This window comes from Chiloscyllium plagiosum, chromosome 12 (genome assembly GCF_004010195.1).
Source record: "Chiloscyllium plagiosum isolate BGI_BamShark_2017 chromosome 12, ASM401019v2, whole genome shotgun sequence".
Classification (NCBI taxonomy): Eukaryota; Metazoa; Chordata; class Chondrichthyes; order Orectolobiformes; family Hemiscylliidae; genus Chiloscyllium; species Chiloscyllium plagiosum.
In genome coordinates this window covers 49,473,399-49,493,808 of record NC_057721.1, presented here as the reverse complement: position 1 = coordinate 49,493,808, position 20,410 = coordinate 49,473,399, and the positions used below count along the sequence as shown (strand labels likewise).

General features: G+C 40.8%; 1 protein-coding gene across 1 annotated transcript in view; it reads left to right on the top strand.

Moving 5' to 3' along the window:
- fstl1b (follistatin-like 1b) overlaps window positions 1–20,410 on the top strand; it is a 109,573-nt gene that overhangs the window by 81,092 nt on the left and 8,071 nt on the right. Inside the window, exons 6-10 of the mRNA XM_043701009.1 lie at window positions 563–693; window positions 7,015–7,133; window positions 8,606–8,718; window positions 13,636–13,746; window positions 15,177–15,280. Of these exons, the coding sequence (XP_043556944.1) occupies window positions 563–693; window positions 7,015–7,133; window positions 8,606–8,718; window positions 13,636–13,746; window positions 15,177–15,280 (578 nt within the window). The remainder of the gene's footprint in view (window positions 1–562; window positions 694–7,014; window positions 7,134–8,605; window positions 8,719–13,635; window positions 13,747–15,176; window positions 15,281–20,410) is intronic.

The window sequence follows — 20,410 nt, the reverse complement described above, 5'->3', positions numbered from 1 at the left end:
TGTTAGGTTTAAAGGGCTTGTAAGTTTTTATTGGAATTGTTGCTAATATTATAGTTCATATTTTGGGGTTCCATCTAAGTGTGCAAACACTGAATTAGAGACAAGATACAATTGATTAATATTTGGGACAAGTGATAATTTATTGTAAAAAAAAGTCAACTGAAAACAAGTACGTTTTTTTATTGATTCTTTCTTCATGGTCAAGCTGATTCTTCGTCATAAGCTTAACAACATTGCCCTCACTGCACCTCAACTGCTGACTTCAGAGGCGTGGGACTGAGTAAGCCAGTCTATTATTTAGTTTGTAGGGCTTGTCAATTCCAGTGTATTTGGAGAAAGCACTACTTGCTGTTTTATGGTTTTAGTTTTGAGTCTCAAAATGAAACGTATCCTATAATTTTGTTCTATTTTGCACATTGAGTTGTAAGTCAATTCCAGGTGAACAACCAACATCTGATTGAAGTTGTCACTCATAACTATTAGAGTGCTATTTGGTCAGGATAATCATGGCCTGTTCCTTTGAACGAAGCCGTTGATTAACATCAGATCTTTTCTCCTGTAGTTGTCTGCTACCAGACAGACCGGGATGAGCTTCGGCGCCGTGTTATGGAATGGCTGGAGACTGAAATCATTCCTGATGGATGGTTCTCGAAGGGCATCAACTATACAAATATTCTGAACAAATACTTCACGGTAGGCAAGGCCTTGACCTCAACAGGATAGAAATAGTCAATGTTCCCTCTAAGTGTTAGCACACAGCAACTTGAACATTCCTGCTCAGCCTGCACTCTTAGTCAGCTCTTTTAAGTCATTGTGCACGTAGTCTCCACACAAAAAAAACATAAAGGGTCCACACATCGATTTAAACAATTCAACAAGCATGTAAAACTTAAGGGTATTTGATAGCAATTTGTCGTGGGATTACAACTGAGCAAGATTGAATTACCATTCTATTACATTGTTTGTAATTTTTTTCCATTATGCAGTATTGCATGCAGAGCAGTACAGGTGAAGTGAAATGAGATGAAAGTGCAGGAATTAAAAGTATATTGCATCATGTGATGCAGCAAATCAGTCTTAGATACACTCATAGAAATTATAATGTGGAAGAATGCTATCTTCGGAACAGCATCTTTAACTCTAGTTTGGATAGACTGCGATCTGTAGGGGTTCTTTGTTCTTTATGTTTCATTGTGTTATTTTGCGAATAAATGTTCGTCTATTTTAAAATCTAGTAGTCAACCTAGCTATCTTACTCCGGATAAAGGGGTGTCCTTTATAGGGTTTTTGAAAATCATGAGGGGCATAAATCAGGTGAATAGCAAAGCTCTTTTCCATAGGATGGGGGCAGTTCAAAACTAGGGGTCACATTTTTAGGGTGAGAGGAGAAAGATTGAAAAGGGATCTGAGGGACAACCTTTTCACACAGAGGGTGGTTGTATGTGGAATGAACTGCCAGAGGAACTGGTAAATGCAGGTCCAGTTGCAACATTTAAAAGACATTTGGATAGGTACATGAATAGAAGGATTTACAGGGGTCTGGGCCAAATGCAGACAAGTGGAACTAGTTTAGTTTGGGAAACCAAGTTGGCATGGACTAATGGACTGAAGGGTCTGTTTCTGTGCTATGTGACACTATGACTCTATGACTATGATTCTATAATACATGCATCAATCAGCAACCTCTTCTCTTACAGTATAAATTGCTATTCCCTTTAAGACTTGGCATTCTCCTGGTTATCCTGATGATTGCAAGATGAAGAACTACATCAGCAGCTGTCTTTTTCAGCAATATTCGAGTAGTGCTAAGTGGTTCTCTGTTTTAATATTTACCGGGGCTGTGCAAACAGTAAGGTGATGGATATTCAGTTGGAAAATCTGGTAGTACATGTTACCTGGGTGCCCTGCTAAAATTAGATGGAAAGCATTTCAATATTCTTTCAGCAAGTTTTGCTCTGACAATTGAAGGTCAAAATTAAAAATACAATTTAAACTGAAAGCTCAGATCCCCCTTGAATGTTTCTACTGACCAAGCCACTATCTGAGAGTCCATTTGGTCTCCCTACCCACCTTTGTTAAAAACCAAAAGTAAACAAGTAGGATCAAGTTTGATATTTGAAGAGAATTCCGCACCCTCCCCCAACAAACCCCATCATGAGGGATTAAAATTCCTTTTTACGAATTAGTCTTCCAGATGCTCATTTATTGGAAATGTGTAACAAGAATTGAGGTGTTTGATTTTGTGCTCATTAATTTCATCCACTCAGTCAGATGAAACATGCTAACTTCCATGTCCCAGAATGCAGAATATACTCTGCATTGCATTAGGAATGTTAATTTGTAAGCATTACCTCCTGTATTTTCCCCAGTGGAATAAAGTGCAAAAAGGGCATGTAGACCTTTTTTAGCATTTCCCATGTGATGCTATCCATGTCCTTCTCCCAGAATCCCAGATACCTCTTCCCTGCCTCCACCCATTTTCCTGGCATCTTTTCATCTTTTCTTTCTTTGTATTTCTCTCAAAGTTTGCTCAGATCGAAGCTGAAATAGCATTGACAGAAAATTAATTTTATTGTCGACTCAGTCTGTCCTGGTTTTAATACTTTAGACTCTATTGTTCCTTGAGAAATGGCGTAGAGGTTATGTTCTGTGAAAATCACAATGTGATATTGTTATCCAAGAAGCAAGATTGATCACTATCTTAGCTATATTACAGACATCTGTTACTACACTTAATGTGCAGCGAAAGGCCCCCACAAGCAAAGTTTTCATTGTTGGCAAGGTTTTAGCTAAATACATCTGATAAGCTTGGTTACATGCTTAAGATTTTGGTTTGATTTATTACTGTCATGTGTACCAAGGTACAGTGAAAAGTATTGCCTTTCATTAAACAGGCAGTTCGTACTATACAAGCACATCAGGGTAACAGAATAGAGTGCAGGATACAATTTTACAGCTACCAAGAAGGTGCAGAGAGAGATTGACATTAACATTAAATAAGGGTCCCTTCAAAAGTCTGATAACAGCAAGGAAGAAGCTATTCTTGAATCTGTACATGTATAAAAACTTTTATATCGTCTGCCTGATGGAAGAGGGTGGAAGAGTGTATAACTGGGCTGAGAGGGGTCTTTAATTATGTTGGTTGCTTTCCTGATTCAGCAGGAAATATAGATGAGGTCCGTGGATGGGAGGTTGGTTTGCGTGATGGACTGGGCTGTGTTCGCAACTCTCCGATCCTGGGAAGAGCAGTTGTCATACCATTCTGTGATGATCCAGCTAGGATGCTTTCTGTGGTGCATCTACAAATATTTGTAGAGACCTGCTAAATATAACCTCCCAGTTCAATAATGCATGAAATTTTAGAGGACTTCTGTGACATCTGTATCTTTTTTGTGTGAATGTTGGAAGCTTTTATACAATAATTAATGGCTGTATACAATAGATCAGTCAAATGTAAGAGAAAAGATGTGTGGATTTCTACCTGAAATGTCAGATGTGTTCATATATTAATTGCACTACTTTTTTTATTCATTCACAGGACCTGGGTGTCCCTAGCTGGGTCAGCATTTGTTTTTCTTACCTAATTGTTCTGCAGAAGGTGATGGTGAGCTGCCTTCTGACGGTTGAAGTCTCTGGTTTGTAGGGATACTCACAGTGCTGTTAGGAAGTCTCTGGTTTCGAGGGGAACTTATAGGTGGTAGTTGAACTCACATACATCTGCTGCCCTTGTCCTTACAGACAGTGATGGTCACTGGTTTGGAAGGTGTTAATGAAGAAGCTTTGGTGAGATACAGTCATGCGTCTTGTAGGTGGCACACACAACTGCTGTGGTATGTCGACAAAAGGAGTAAATGTTGAGGGTGTTAGATGGATTGCCAATTAAGGAGGCTGTTTTGTCCTGGATGGTATCACTCTGACCTGGTATTGTGGCCTTAGTATTTATATGACTGGTCCAGTTGTTTCTGGTAAGTGGTAACTCTCAGTATGTCTGGTGAGAGACTCAGTTATGGTAATGCCATTGAACAACAAAGGGCAATGGTTAGATTCTCTGTTGATAGAGATGGTCATTGTCAGGCTCTCGAATGCCTGTTTCTCATTCCAAACCTGGACATGGACTGCTGTACTATCTGAGGAATGGTGCTGAACATTGCATGATCATTGGTGAACATCCCTACCTCTGACCTTATAATGGTGGGAAGATCATTGATGAAGCAGCTGAAGTTGGATTTTTGTCAAGGATATTATCATAAAGAACTAAGGGCTCTTGTGGCACAGTGTCCCTACCTCTGAGCCAGGAGGCCCAGGTTCAAGTCCCACCTGCTCTGAAAAGGTTGATTAGAAAATACTCTGAGGAACATCTGCAGGGATGTCCTGGAACTGAGATAACTGATCTTCAACAGTCACCACCACCTTCACTTGTGTCAGGAATGACTCCAACCATTTGAGGGTTTTATGTGATTCCCATTGACTGAAGCTTTACTAGGGATCCTTGGTCAAATGCAGCCTTGATGTCAAAGCAGTCACTCATGCTCCATCTCTGCAAATCTGCCATTCTGTCTGTGTTTGACCAAAGTTTGTCTTCTCAAAGTGAGAAGTTCATCTTTAGGATTTCTGAAGCAGTGCCTCAGTAAATCATGACCCTCCAGGATCCGCTTCCCATCAGTTAGTTCCCTTGTGGCTCAAAATCCATGTTGAGAAGGGCACTCACTCAGGCATCCTCTGCAAGTGCCAGGAGCAACTGAATAATTCTAAAGAACTGTTACAGCCCAGCCAGCCAATTTGAAGTCAACTTTCCAAGCTCGGATCATGCAGGTCCATCCAACGAATTCATTCATCACTCAAAGATCAAGCATTCAGCTGTGGAATGGGACCAGCCCTAGTAATACTTTAAAAATACAGACATCCAACTTGCAAATAAAATTGTTTAAATATCTTCTGTCTCTGGAAATACTATAGTGTTATTGGAGGTGTTCATGGATTTAGCAGAGGCTTTGCTGCATCCCTAGAGGAATGAGAGAGGATTTGGTAACATGTCCCTACAAAGCAGTAACAGGTCGGGGTAACTACAACATTAATGTCTCTGGATCAGCATAACAGGGAAATGAAGTATAGGGGAAGAGTGGACAAGTTATGCAAATAGGTCACACACAAGGAAATTGTCATGTCCTGTTGGATGTGGAAACTGGGAGATGAAAGGAGAGGACTAAAGGAATCCAGCTATCTTTCTGAGAGGAAGAGGAAGGACTGACAGCACATGTCTGGGAAATTGAATGAATTCTGTCAAGAGCCTCGGCAACCACAGAGAAAGAGAAATCTTTACTAAGGGAAAAAGAAAGCATGTACTTTTGCTATAACAAAACCTGTGTGATAAAGTTCTTGTATGGCTTTGGGACATTGGAATATTCATGCCTTTCAAAATCTTGTGTTTTGTATTACATCTTGAAGGTGACAATCTGGACATGAGTATGTATGAGATGCAAAGCTTGAGGTTTTATGTTTGTATGAGAGCGAACATGGATGAGGAATATGTCGGAAACAATCAACATTGTGGCAGTAATATTGTAGTAGTCAGTAAGGTCTCGGTTTATATTTGGTTCCTGCTTCACTTCAAATTCTAATGCTCACTGTTTTCTCCTCCATTGTTTTGGGGTAGGGTATTGTTTTGCTGTTCTGTTTTCAACAGTATTGCACTGGATTTTGGCCTCGGAGGTCACTTTCTCTTTCTTGGTCTTTAGCATTTTAGGTATCCAAGAAAAAGGAATGCAGCAGAAGTTAGTGAGCTTGAAGAATTTTTAGTACAAAGAGATCTTTCATTTTAAGTTACTAACATAAAGAAGTTGGTGCCTGGGAATTTTGTTGTAAGCTGGATCTGATTGTTTAATATGATCTATAACTGTCATTTATTCTTTAGCACTCAAGTTATTGGCAGAAGTGCAGTATGAATTTAAATTAAGGGAATTGGCATGCAATTTTTTTGAAGGTGGATAAATCATTGAAACAAATAATATAAACATGGGGTTTGGAATAAAAAAACTGAATGTTTTAATGAGAAAATTAATGAGATTGAATTTCCAGGTGGCTTCTGTCTCCTCAAACTTGGGACTTCTCCAGGGTTTCTGCAGATCTTCCTCCGCTTGTTCCTGTGCTGTCATAGATGCTTTCAAAGTGGAAGCAAATTCTACATACAGCTACTGCACCTGAGCTCTGCCTCTCCAGAAATCATTTTTTAAACACTATTTCCTGCGTTGCACCAGCTGCCTCAGTTATTTATTAGGCCTCCAAATCTCTGTCTTTAGTTTTCCCTTGTATGTCCATACTGGATACTACATAAATATTAGACCATCTCAGGAAAACTAATGTTACCGGGCCGAGCACAACACGTCAAGTACTTCAAATGCATAAACTAGGGAGCCAACAGAATATACATTGGTAGCTTTTGGCCAGTTTCTCTGCAAACTCATTAAATTGTCAAGTCCCTTTAAAGCTGTGCCTTGACCTTCAAAGCCAGCCTTTTTGTGCCGAGAAGAAATTTCTTCAGGGTGCAGGGGGTATATGCGTTTCTCAGATGAGCAGAAACCCTGGTGTGCTACTAAAGGGAAGTGTCCTCACTGCCTGAAAACAACATACAGATTTAAAATGCTTATGACTACTTTCATCTCTCAGTTCAGCCAAACTTCAATGAAATGAAGCCTAGAAATTTGTGACAGTTTTAAGCTATGTGCTTGCTGACTAAAAGTGTTTTGCGTGAGTAAATTACGGAATATTGCTTGGTTTGTGGACATCTAAGTGTCTTGAAGCCACATTGTAACAGCATTTACTTCTGCGAAGGTTCTTCTGATGGTCTATTTGAAACTTCAGCAGATTCACGGATAGTTTGTGTGTTCCAGAGTTATGGAAGATGTTATGGAAAGCCTACTGATATTCTGCCTTGGCATATCTAAGTTACTTAGATTTGTGTCTAAATGATCTGATATTTGAAAATAATGGCAAGAATTTTAATTTCTTTCCTGACAGAGTTATGATGATGGTGACTCCTACCTAGATTCTAATGAGTTCCTGAAATTCGTAGAACACAATGAGACTGTTATCAACATTACCTCATACACTGAGCAGGAGGACACCAGACTTCTTCGGTGAGGAACAAAGCAGGGGAAATGTTGCGCCTAATGGACTATCTAACTTTATGGTAGAGCTAAATGATTTGACTGGAGTTATGGGAGAGTTTGAAAAGATTGGAAGAGATTGAGCCACATGGCATTGAATGACAGAGGAGGATAAAAGCTAAAACTAGTATTTTTAACAATACCATTTGTTTGTGGAGTATCTTTAGAAGCTGCTGTATGCAGATTCCCTCTGGGCAGATGGTGCGCGGGCTGCTACCTGCACAATCTTCATTATTGATGCCATTGAAGAATGCCACATAGAGAGCAACCTATGGTATTCTGTCCTCAGAATTATTATAGAATGTGTAGCACCACAACACAAAAACAAATCATTTCCTTTGGAGGTTGAGGTATTCCAGTTGGAATCGTTTTCTCTTCATTCACCCATGGGATGAGAGTGTCTCTGGCTAGGCCAGTATGTATTGTCCATCCCTGATTGTTAAGAGTCAACCACATTACTGTGGATCTGGAGATGTGTGTGGGCCAGACCAGGTAAGGACAGCAGAAGTCCTCCCCTAAAGGATATCAGTGAATCCAGATGGGTTTTACTGACAATTGGCTGGTTGGATGACCACTAGACCCTTAGATTAGATTAGATTACGCACAGTGTGGAAACAGGTTCTTTACTGAATGCAAATTCCACCTTCGGTGGGATTCGAACTGAGGTCCCCAGAACATTAGCTGAATTTCTGGATTAATAATCTAGTGATAATACAACCAGACTATTCCCACGCCATATCTGTGGGGATGCATTCAATCACAGAATGTCGGAACCAGAGCTGCTTCTCCCACGTTCAATTATTTAAAAAGAATCATAATTCTATACAATTTCAGCTTTGCACAGTAACTGAGAATTTGCTGTGCGAAGTAGCCTTCAAAAATTGTGCTTTGGGTGGAATGTGGCAGAACTATGTCCACTTATTTCAGAACTGCAAAGGATAAGTTCCAAAATGTCACTACCTTTGCCCAGATGCTTGTTTATGGCACCATGTGTGCTTCCACAAATATGGTATCCAGTGTGTGAAAGAGCAAAGCTGGGGGAAGGAACCCCCAGCTAGAAAGTTTCCTTAGTCTCCACTTTGATCCACAGATGGCACCTAGGCTAGATAAATTCTAGCCAGTGACACTACACACAGCAGCACTAAGAGCCCACCGCCAAAGAAATCATCACTGCTGTCCCGATTCAGATGGAGTTGCAATGTAGCTGTGCCAACCTTCTGTAAAAGCACACTGACAAAATGAGCAATAGCAATAGCAAATCCCATGAGCCAATATTGCTCCGTCTGTTGGATCAAAGACCATGTTCATGTTTATTGTTTATGAATTTTTTTAATTTGGGAAATTTACGTTTCAAAATTATATGTTGGTGGATGAACGTTAAAGCTGAAGGAATAGTCTGGGTTATCTTCTAACATAGACTGAGCCATGCCTTTTCTTTGTAGGGGCCTCTGTGTGGATGCACTGATTGAGCTTTCTGATGAGAATGCTGACTGGAAACTCAGCTTCAATGAGTTTTTGAACTGCCTGAATCCTGGCTTTGTCCCACCTGAGAAAAGTGAGTACAAACTGATTACATTACACCGAATGTACAGAATATTCAGCTATTTATTGTTGAAATCACCCTGCTTTCTAGCTTCCTCACTTTATTACCTCTATATTGTGTAATTCCTGATTTCAGGATAGTTGTCTGCAGGACATAGGTTGGGCTTTGAGTTTGTTGTACTTTTAGCAACCAGCCCTGTTTGTGCTGATCTGATATCTAATAAGGAACATTGTATGGATGTGAGGAGCAGCAATTCTATGTAATTTAGTTCCATTCTAACACAACAGAGTTTTGAAATCACTGTTGGCAGCTTCCCACTCTCCCATTATTGAACATAGAGGAATATTCAAATCTGGGATTTTTCTCTGGGGTTCATTATCAGGTCAAGTGTATATATTACCCTATCAGTGGTCAGAAGAGCTACAGAGATTACTTTTTAGTCATATCAAAAGAAAAAGTCAGTTGCAAAATTTTTAAGTGAGGAACTGAAAAGCAAAAGGATTCAACATTTAGAGGTTTGGACTTGCTTTGTTTTTAAATGTTGCCATCCAGTGAAGGGTACATATTCTTTTTACTCACTTTCAACTTGGACTGCCCACACTCTCCGCAAAGTGGGCAAGTTGAAAGAGTTGTTGCCAAAAACAGAGTGGTTCTGTGGAGCATGTTTGGATTATTTTGCTCTCGCTTGTGGTGAGACTTTAGTTCCTATCCACTCAATGCAATGTGCTTAATGTTATAGAGCAGCTGAGCACTTGAAATAACACTCAGAATGATATCCTTCTAAATACAGTCTTTTAAATTGAAGCCTTTCTGAAAATGTCCAAGCCAGCGCTCATTCTATTTCAGAATTCGATGTCATTTCCTGCCTGTCACTTAACTCACCTTTCTCTGGTGACTTTTTGTGGTTTATACCCATGGCACGGCCTATCATTAGAATTGATTTATTTCACATATTTCCAGTTTTTCCCAGTACAGTAATATCTACTGTCAGCTGATCATATAGTATCAGGGGCACAACCACCTGTGGGACAGGCTGGTCAGCTTTCTTGGCTGAAAGAGAGAAATATACAAGGTCTGTGAGGATTGAGAGACTGGTAAAAGATGGAGAACGAAAATGACAAAATCGCAGCAATTTTAGAGTTTCCCTTCTGGGTTCTTAAATTTATCCAAAGCTATATCCATCACAGCCTCTAGATGGAGCTAGATAAGAATATATAAATTCTTCAAAGTTTGGGAGAAGATTTGTAGCTCGGGTGCTCGTTGTTGTGGTTCTGTTCGCCGAGCTGGGAATTTGTGTTGCAGACGTTTCGTTGCAGACCACCAGACTCATAACAGCACACAAACCAACAGCCACTCTCAGACAACAACTCACCAGGACGAAGGACCCGATACCCAGCATGAGCAAAACCAATGTAGTGTACAAAATCCCATGCAAGGACTGCACAAAACACTACATAGGACAAACAGGAAGACAGCTAATGATCCAAATCCATGAACACCAACTAGCCACAAAAGGACATGAACAGCTATCCTTAGTAGTCACACACTCAGATGACAAGCAACATGAGTTCGACTGGGACAACACTACTATTATAGGACAAGCCAAACAGAGAACAGCCAGGGAATTCCTAGAGGCATGGCGCTCATCGACAGATTCAATCAACAAACACATCGACCTGGACTCAATATACCGGCCACTGCAGCGGACAGCTGGAACTGACAACCGAAAGCGGCAGATACAAATCACTATAAATGCCGGAGGAAACATCACAGAAGTGCTTCACAGGAGGCTCTCAAGCACTGAGGATGTCACTTAGACAGGGGACGAAACGTCTGCAACACAAATTCGCAGCTCGGCGAACAGAATCACAACATATAAATTCTTGTCCAGTTTATTCATAAAACTTCAGATTTAAACTTGATGCCCTGGCCTGTAGGGGAGGTTAAGAAGTTTGCTAACAAGATGCCATACTTAGTAATGACAGGTTTGAGACGTAAAGATGCTGTTTTGTTTCTGCTGTTACCAATACAATATCACTCTATAATACTCGAGAAACACAAGTTTTAACTGTACTTCTGCATCAAATTCATTATGCCAGTATTTCTCTCCTCTTGGAGATATGAATTGACTCTCAAAGTGTAGAACTTGGTTGTTTTTCTGCAAATCAAATCTAATGCTGTCTGGGACCACAGAAAAAAATAGTTCAATCAAAGGCCTTGCAGCCTTTGTAATGTCTCTGTAACTTAAGTCAGCAGCATACAGATGTATCCATCAAGTCAGCCAGGCCAAACTGGCACAGTTTCTCAATCCAGATAGACACTACATCACATACACAGGTGATCCTAAGGGAACCTGGTCAGCTTGAACATTTTGACTGAAACCCCCTTTGGATGCATGGATGGAACTAAAGTTATTCCCTCAAACTCTGACATCTCCCACCCTTCCATTACCACAAGGCCAACCCCAGAGAAGGTACAATGCGAGGCCTCTACTCACAAGGACATTAATTACACTGGAATACAGATCATTGCAGCCTGCCTCACGCTGCACATCTTAGCTCTGTGTTCTGAGGGGGGATTTGGTGCTGGGCTTAGAGAAGCTGAGAAAAGAAGTCTCTCCTCCAATGAGGAGCAGCAGGTGAAGGAGGAGGAGGAGGAATTCCATGTGGATGAGGAGAGTGTGGGTAAAGTTCAATAGTAAGGGCCCCAGAGATGGGCAAAGCAACATTGTCATAGAGGCCATGAGGAATCTATGTAGGAACGCCATAGTGAATCAAGATCTTCTGTCATAAGTGTGTCACATGATAGGAACCTTCATTGATAGTGAAGCCTGGGCTGAAAGGCACTGAGGCATGCTTGAGACACAAGCGAAATCATTATAACATGCTGCAAGCAAACGTGAGGATTGATCAAGGCTAACTGGATGTGGTGGTGGATGAGATATTAAAAGACCTTTGGCCATGTGTAAAGTCTGGTATTTTGTAATAATAGTGTAAATAGGTAACATTTTGCACAGATAAAGGTTGTTGTTTAACTTTACATATGTTTATTATTTCACTCTACTCAGCTTATTTAAACACCACAGTGACCCAATTGGTAAAGTACATGATGTGTCCTCTGCTCTCAGACACTCCTATTATGCCCGGCTTATTCTGGAGATAGCTATGGATCAGGGTAGCCTGTGTGTCTGTGGCAGTCAGTGTTTTTATGCAGGGACCCATTGGAACTCTCCTTATGACTGCACTACCTGTCATCTGCAAGGGCAGGCAGCCATCCTTGTTTGGACCTGGCCAGCAGATGGAGTGCCAGGCTGAGGGACCTTGGAATCTGAGGCCAGTGAGATTCCTCCAAAATGTATGGATGCCCCTGCCTCAGGTGTGTTGCCCCTCTCAGTCTGCCACCTGTGAAATAGCCCTGTTCAGTGACTGCAGCTCTTCACCTAGGGCAGGCGATGGTGCAGTCATATGGTTACTGGACTAGTAATCTGGGGAATGCTGTGGGACCCACAACAATGTAGTTGATTTTTGACTGTACCCTGAAATGGCCGACCAGGCCACTTAATTGTATCAAACTACTAAAACGCTCAAAAAGGGAATGAAACTGGGTGGACGAAACTGGTTCAACCCAGTCACTAGAAATAACAATGCTAAAATTAGGAGGACGTCTCACCAACTAGTCAAGCAACAACCTGACCTAGCCAGACTCTCAGAAACATACCTTACAAACCATGCATAGACAATGTCATCATTATCCCTTGCAGGACAAGCCCAGTAGAGGTGGTAGCACAATGGGTTACAGTTGGGAGTTGCCCTGGGAGTTCTCAACATTTACTTCTGGATTCAACAAAGTCTTATGGCATCAGGTCAAACATGTGCAAGAATGTGGTCAAACATATGCAAGTTGCACTACACAACTTGCTAGGGTTCTTAGATAACACCTTCCAAACCTGTGACCACTACTGTCTAGGAGGACAACAACAGCAGATACACAATGACCTGAAAGTTCCCTTCCAAGTCACTCACCATTCTGATTTGGAAATGTATCACTGCTTCTTCAATGTCAATGGATCACATTCCTGGAAATCCCTTCCTAACAGTATTGTGGATTTGATCTACAACAAATGGATTGCAGCAGTTCAAGAAGGTAGCTGACCACCCACTTCTCGAAGGCAGTTTGGGGTGGGCAATAAATGTTTGCTTAGCCATTAAGCCTAAATCTCCACAACGAACTGTTCCGCGACATAACAGGTGCCACTGTAAAGGAATCTCATGCATCTCACATGTACTGCATCTACAGCCAGATGTGGTGTTTATTCTCTTGTAAACTTTAACTCCTCCTACCTACTTGTGCTGTGCAATGCCCTCAATGTTCCCCACTCGTTCTTTGCTCTTAAACCCATTGGAACCTGTGTTTCTGGGCAGGTGCCTCCTTCCAGAGAATGTGGTGATGCTGCACTATGGGAAATTTGTGCCTCACCCCTGTGTCCCAGCCTGGTCCCCTCCCATCAACAGACAAACGTCATCAATCCCCAAACATGAGGTTGCATCCAAATTGCATTAAAAATTGCCTTGAAAAGGCAAAGGTCCCAGGCAAAACCAGTTGAGTGTATGTTTTGGAAACTGCAGAAAGATTGAAGATTCATCTTGAAAGCATGAGAGTAAAATCTGGACTCCTCCCTTCAGAAGCAAAACCAGAGACATGTCCATACCGTATCATGCAGAGCATTGAAATCCTGTTCATAGGTTTCTTTCTCAACTGTAAACAATATGGGGATTTAATTTTACACCCCAGTTATACCCAACATAAGTAGATTGCTACAGCCACTCATGAGTGCATCTGACAAGCTTAGGATTCGTTGCTGCTAATTTCTTGCTTGATACAAGTTATCTGATACTGAAATAAAAATGACCTTCCTTTGTTGTGTCATAGAATGTGCCTTGGAAGATGAAACCTATGAGGATGGAGCTGAGACTACAGTGGAGTGTAACCGATGCGTCTGTGCATGTGGCAATTGGGTGTGTACTGCCATGACCTGTGATGGTAAGTTAAAATGTTAACCTAGAAACAATATTGACATTGTTCTCTTCCAGGATTTTCCAGTAGGGGAAAGGTAGTGTCAATTTGCTGCATTCCTCCTTACGTATATGTATCTGTGTTCAGAACCAAGACATGCCTACGGTACCTCGCTTCAGGTAGATAAGGGAACAATGAATTGCTTTGGAGAAAGTGAAATACAAGCTCTTTAGGGCAAATATTGACAATTAATGAGTGCAGATCCCAATAAGTTTTTTTTATTTAGTCACAGGATGTCGGTGTCACTAATGTACCTTTTAGAAAACGATGGTGAGTCAATTCTTGAACTGCTGCAAAAATAGGTGTATCCAGAAGATTTTCAGGGAGGGTGTTTCAAGAATTTGACTCAGCGATTGTGAAGGAAGAGTAAAATAGTTCCCAAGTCAAACTGGTGTGTGAATTGGAAAAGAAATTGGGTGGTGTTCCCATGTTCTTTTCTATGTAATTAAAAATGATCTAGTAAAGCAGTAAGAGGAAATCCAAGCAGAGCAACATTTAACGTTTTCCAAAACATTTCAGAGCACTAGGGTGTAAAATTATTTTTTGTTTGGTGTTTGAGATTATTTTTGAACAAAGGCACTGTTTATATACTCCCACTAAACATATGGACACCTGAAGGTTCATAAGGACTATGATATAAAAGCAAAAATAAATGACAATCCACAGAGCTGTGCAGTTCCGGGCACTTTAACTGAGTTTGGAAGTAGAGTGAGACAGGGAGTGGGATGGAAGGAGCTGCTATTTAATTATATGACTTGGCATTAGGGTGCCTGAGCATTTCCAAGAATAAATTCATGATGCACCCAGACACTGACCAAAAAGCCAACCACATTTTTAATGGCCGAAAGAAAAACATTTAAACTGAGGATGAATGCTGGAGAAATTCAGCAGGTCTGGCAGCATCTGTGGAGTGAGAGAAACAGAGTTAAAGGGACTAACTGGAGAATGGGATTAGCTGGATATCTCTTTCAGGAGTCGGTACAGACTCAATAGATTTAATGGCTTCCTTCTGTACTGTAGGATTCAGTGATTTCCTATATATTATAACAGGGACTACACCTCAAAAATACTGAATCAGCTGTAAAATGTCAAGATGTTTTTGCCTCTCGTCATACCTAACTACAACCTACTTAGTCCATAAAATGACTGAAATGGATGATAACCTGACTAATCTGTTAGTTGGAGATGGGTTGTTTTGGCACAGACTTGCCATTAATTAACTCTGAGATAGTAGGTATTACAATTGTAAAGCCTATGCTTCTTGTAGAATCTGTTACTTTTTTCTCCCATTACTGTATTTTTTTTCTTTAATTTCCTTTTTTATACATGATTCACTCGTTCCTTTGTCATTTTTTTTCCTGTGCCTTATAATTTCTTCGTTGACTTCCTCAATGAAGATAAAAATAAGGACGTTCCTGAGGAGCAGCCACAAACTACTGCCGATGATGAGATGACTGAAGAGGAGTGGACAAAGTACGTTCACGAGCTCAACAAGCATCAGGTTAGTAAAGCAGCAGTCTGAGACTGATGGGCAGGCTTCCTGGGTAACAGGTGGATGTTCATCTGTCATCCATTCAGGGAATGTTAATTTTCTCTAAACATGCCTCCAATTCTATTCGCACTGCATAAGGTCTGAGTTATAGATTTGCCAGAGCATTCCAGGTCTGTGACTAAACTGTCCCAATGCAATTACCAATTGATATTTGTCAATGTGAGACATTATGTTGCCAAGATAATTAAGCTAAAATGGAAATACTTTACATAGATCAAAATCTGATTTTTATCTACTTTGGATAGTTAAGATTTGTATTTGCTAGGGTTTTGCAGGGCCAGCGGCAACATGATTGAAGCATATAAAATCCTGAGACATCTTGCCAGGTGCATGTAGAAAGAATGGTTCCTCTGAATCTAGAATGTTTAAAAATAAGGGGACTTCCATGCAAGACTGAGATGAGGGGAAATACCTTATTGTGAGGGATGCGAGTCTTTGGAATTCTGCTTTCACTGCTTTTTGGTGAAACGTGTATTTTAATAATTTTAAGACAAAGATAGATTGATTCTTAATAAGTAAGGAGGTGTGCAAAAGGTTTTTGCGGTAGGAAGGAAAGTGGAGTAATCAGATCAGCAGTGGTTTTATTGAATGGCAAATGGGCTGTGGCCAACTCCTTCCGCTCCTAATTCCTGTTTTCATATGTTCAAGATGGCAAACTCTAACTACTGAGAGTCTGCAGCTATTTACAATTTATATAAGATTTTGGATAAGCCGGACTCTGTAGTAGCTACATTTGTTGATACAAAGATAGGAAGGGCAAGAAGTTAGAAAGAGGTCATTGAGTGTCTGAAAGGGGAAAATATACAGATTGACTGGACCAAAAGTTGGTATGTGGAGTATAATTTAAGAAAATATGAGGTTACCCACTTTGGCAGGAGGAACATAAAAGCAGAATACTAGTTAAACAGAGGGAGACTGAGGGATGATGCTCACCTGTTGAGTGATCTGGGCTGGCTTGTTAGTTGTGAGGAGGAGGCAAGGGGGCTTCAAGTTGATTTTGACAAGTTGAGTGAGTAGAAGATGCAGTGCAACATGGCTAAATGCCAAGTTAGACACTTCAGGTTGAAAAACAGAAAGAAAGCATATTAATTCAACTCTGATACATTGTGAAGTGTGGATGTGTACAAAGGTATCCTTGTAAACCAGTCAATGAAAGATGCAGCAAGCAATTTAGAAGGCAAGTGGTATATTGGCCTTCATTGCAAGAGGATTTTAATTCAGAAGTAGGGATGTCTTACAGCAGTTGGACAGGATATTGATGAGATTACACTTGGTATTGTTTGCAGTTTTGGTCTCTCTACCAAGAAAGGATATATTATCATACAGGGAGTACAGTGGAGGAGAGTAGGTCTTTCAAGCCTGCTCCACCATTCAGTAAGCTCTGTTCGTAATCCAAATTCCACATTCCCATCCATTCCTAACAGCCTTAGATTCTTTGAGAGGTTCCTGATGAAAGGCTCCTGGCCGATACGTTGATTTTCCTGCTTTTCGGATGCAATGACCTGCTGTGCATTTCCAGCACCACTCTAATCTTGAACCTTAGATTCTTGTTGGGCAAGGAATCAATCGACCACAGCCTTAAAAATATTCAGGTATCGATCCTTCACCACCTACTGAGGCACACAGTTCAAATGCACTCAACTCTCAGAGAAAAGAAACCCCTCTCATCTCAGACCTAAATGTAACCCCTAATTTTAAAACTGTGTCCTCAGTTCTGAACTTGCCCACAAGAAGAAACATTTCTCCACACCCATCCTGCTGAAAGACTGTTCAGGGTCTTATGAATTTCAATTGAATAACCGCTCACTCTCCTTAAGTCTGGTGGAAATGAATCCAGCCTTTCCAACCTATCTTACTTCCAAGTATCAATCCAGCAAACAACCTCTGAACTACCTTCAAAACATTGGTGTTGCTCTTTAGATAAAGAAGCCAGAACTGCCCACAGTCTTCAAGATGTGGTCTCACAAATGCCCTGCATAACTGAAGAATAATCTCCTTCCTGTTATGTTCAATTCCTCTCCTAATAAAGGATAAGATTTCATTAGTCTCCTCAATCACTTGCTATTCCTGCATACTAACATTTTGTGACTCATCCACTAGAAAACCAAGGGCAGAATCTTATACTGACCTGAATGGTGTAGACTGTGGTAAGATTTGTGGCAAAGTCATGCCATCAGCTGCATCACTACAGTTTTTCAAAGCATTTGCCAAACCATTCACAATTTCCCAAAGGCAAAATATGTCTCAGCAACTATTTTGTCAGACCCTTTGAGAATCTTGTATGTTTCCATAAGATCACCTCTGTTTTCTAAATTTCAATTCGAAGAGACCCAACTTGCTCTTCCCTTGTTAGACAACTCTTTCCATCACAGGAAATCGACTTACTGAACTGCTTCCAGTGCAGGTGTAGTTAGCAGAATCGTACTGGGGTCTGATTAACATAGATTATGCTAAGATTTGCAACAGAATCATAGGAGAAGACCAAAAGGCCATTGGAGCAACTTGCTGTATTTTTGTGTTTGCCAAATAGTGAGAGTTTCTGGCTTAACATTGGCAAATTGCCAATCAAGGAGGGTTATAGCTTGTTAGATGCCTTATTAAAGCCATTAATGAAACACATGATATTGCTATCCTATCAATCACGCCAACCAAGCTAAAGATCAAGAAGACTCAACAGGGAGGTTAGAGCAGGTAATTGGGAATTTCAGTTTGTTGGTTTCTCCAACTGACATGTTGGACACTGGTCACCAACATAACCCTGAAAATTAGGGTAAATTCAGAATGTAGCAAAGGAAGACTAAATATCTAACAAAGAGAAAATAAACAATGAAGACAAACTAGTGAGGAATAATAAAAACTGACAATAAGAGCTTCTTTAAATACATAAAAAGTGAACATAGACCCCTTCGAAAATGAATCTAGTGAGACAGTTTTGGGGACCAAGGAAATGGCACAGGTGTTAAATAGATATTTTGCATCAGTCTTTATGGTGGAAGATATTTCAAACATCCCATTAATAAAGAATACAGGGAGAAATGAAGTACCACTTCCATCACTAAAGCAGTGTTATTAGACAACTTAACGGGGCTAGAGGCAGATAAGTCCCTTTATCCTGGTAGATTGCATCCTAGAATCCTAAAAGAGGTAGCTACAGAGATAGTGGATGTTTTGGTAGTAATTTTCCAAAAATCGTTGGTTTCTGGAGAAGTACCAGAGGGTTGGAAAACTGTTAGTGTGATCCCCCTATTCGAAAAGAGAGGGAGGTGATAGGAAAAGTATTGGAATCCAGTTATTAAGTAAGTAATGGCAGAGCTTTTGGAAAATCATAACCTAATCAAGTAGTATCAGCATGGCTTCATGACAGGGAAACCCTGTCTGACTAATTTATTAGATTTTTTGAGCAAGTTCAATGAGACTGGACAGGGGGGAACCACCTAGATGTGTTGAACTTGGACTTCAACAAAGTGTTTGACAAGGTACCTCACAAAATGTTAAATCATAAGATGAGAGCCCACAGTGTTGGTGTAGTATATTGGTAAGGATAGATAATTCACTAACAAGACAGGAAACAGTGAATAGAGTTAAGGGGTTCTTTTTCAGGTTGGGACCTGTGACCTCTGGAGTTCCACAGGGATCAGTGCTGGCACGGCAACTGTGTACAACATGTATGACTCAGTTGGAGGAAGGAGGTGAATCTACTCTAGCCAGATTTGCAGATGACTCAAAAATAGTTGTGGAAGAAGATTGTGAGAGGGATACGAACAGTTTGCAGAATGACATTGACGAGTTAAGCAAGTGGACAAAAAGTTGACATATGGAGTATAATGTGGGAGAATATGAAGCTATTCAGTTTGGAAAGGAGGTTCTTGATCAGTAGGGGAATCAAGGGTTACGCGGAAAAATATAGGAACGTGGGCATGAGGAATATCGGATGATTTTATTGAATGGTGGAGCAAGCCAAATGGCCTTCTGCTGTTCCGATTTCTTAGGTCTTATTATCTCAGGGCATGATCCATTGGCCACACATGCACCACTGAAACGCTGCAGCAAGGATGCTGTGCACTCAGGACACGAACCCAGCCTATGGACTGGACAGGCAGCATCTCTGAGCTAAAAAGAACAGAAATTGCTGGAGAAAGTCAGCCGGTCTGGCAACACCTGTGGAGAGAAAGTAGAATTAATATTTCTGGTTCAGTGACCCTTCTTCAGAACTGATGGTAGCAAGAAAATGGTATATATGCTGAAAACAGCTGGTGGGTTAAAGGAGCAGCTGATAGTTAAAAGTTGAGTCAAAGGGAGAGAAAGGCATGCGGACAAAGTGATGGCTATTAAGAAGCCAGGCAGAAAGCAAAGCTGCTAATGGGGACCATAATTAAGTGAAAATCGGTTGGCTATGCTGAAAGTGCCCCAGATGTTAACAGGGCCTGGGGTGTGGGGGTTGAGTTATGGATTGAGGAGAAGGTGTTCAGGCCCTAAAATTATTGAATGTGATAGTGAGTCCTGAACATAGAACATTACAGCGCAGTACAGGCCCTTCAGCCCTCGATGTTGCGCCGACCTGTCATACCAATCTGAAGTCCATCTAACCTATAGTTTTCCATGTACGTCCATATGCTTGTCCAATGACGACTTAAATGTACTTAAAGTTGGCGAATCTACTACCGTTGCAGGCAAAGCATTCCATACCCTTACTACTCTCTGAGTAAAGAGACTACCTCTGACATCTGTCCTATATCGTCACCATACTTGGAAAAAGGCTCTCCCTGTCAACCCTATCTAACACTCTGATTATCTTCTATGTCTCTATTAAGTCACCTCTCAACCTTCTTCTCTCTAATGAAAATAGCCTCAAGTCCCTCAGCCTTTCCTCATAAGACCTTCCCTCCATACCAGGCAACATCCTAGTAAATCTCCTCTGCACCCTTTCCAAAGCTTCCACATCCTTCTTATAATGCGGTGACCAGAACTGTACACAATACACCAACTGCAGCCGCACCAGAGTTTTGTACAGCTGCAGCATAACCTCATGGTCCGGGAACTCGATCCCTCTATTAATAAAAGCTAAAACACTGTATGCCT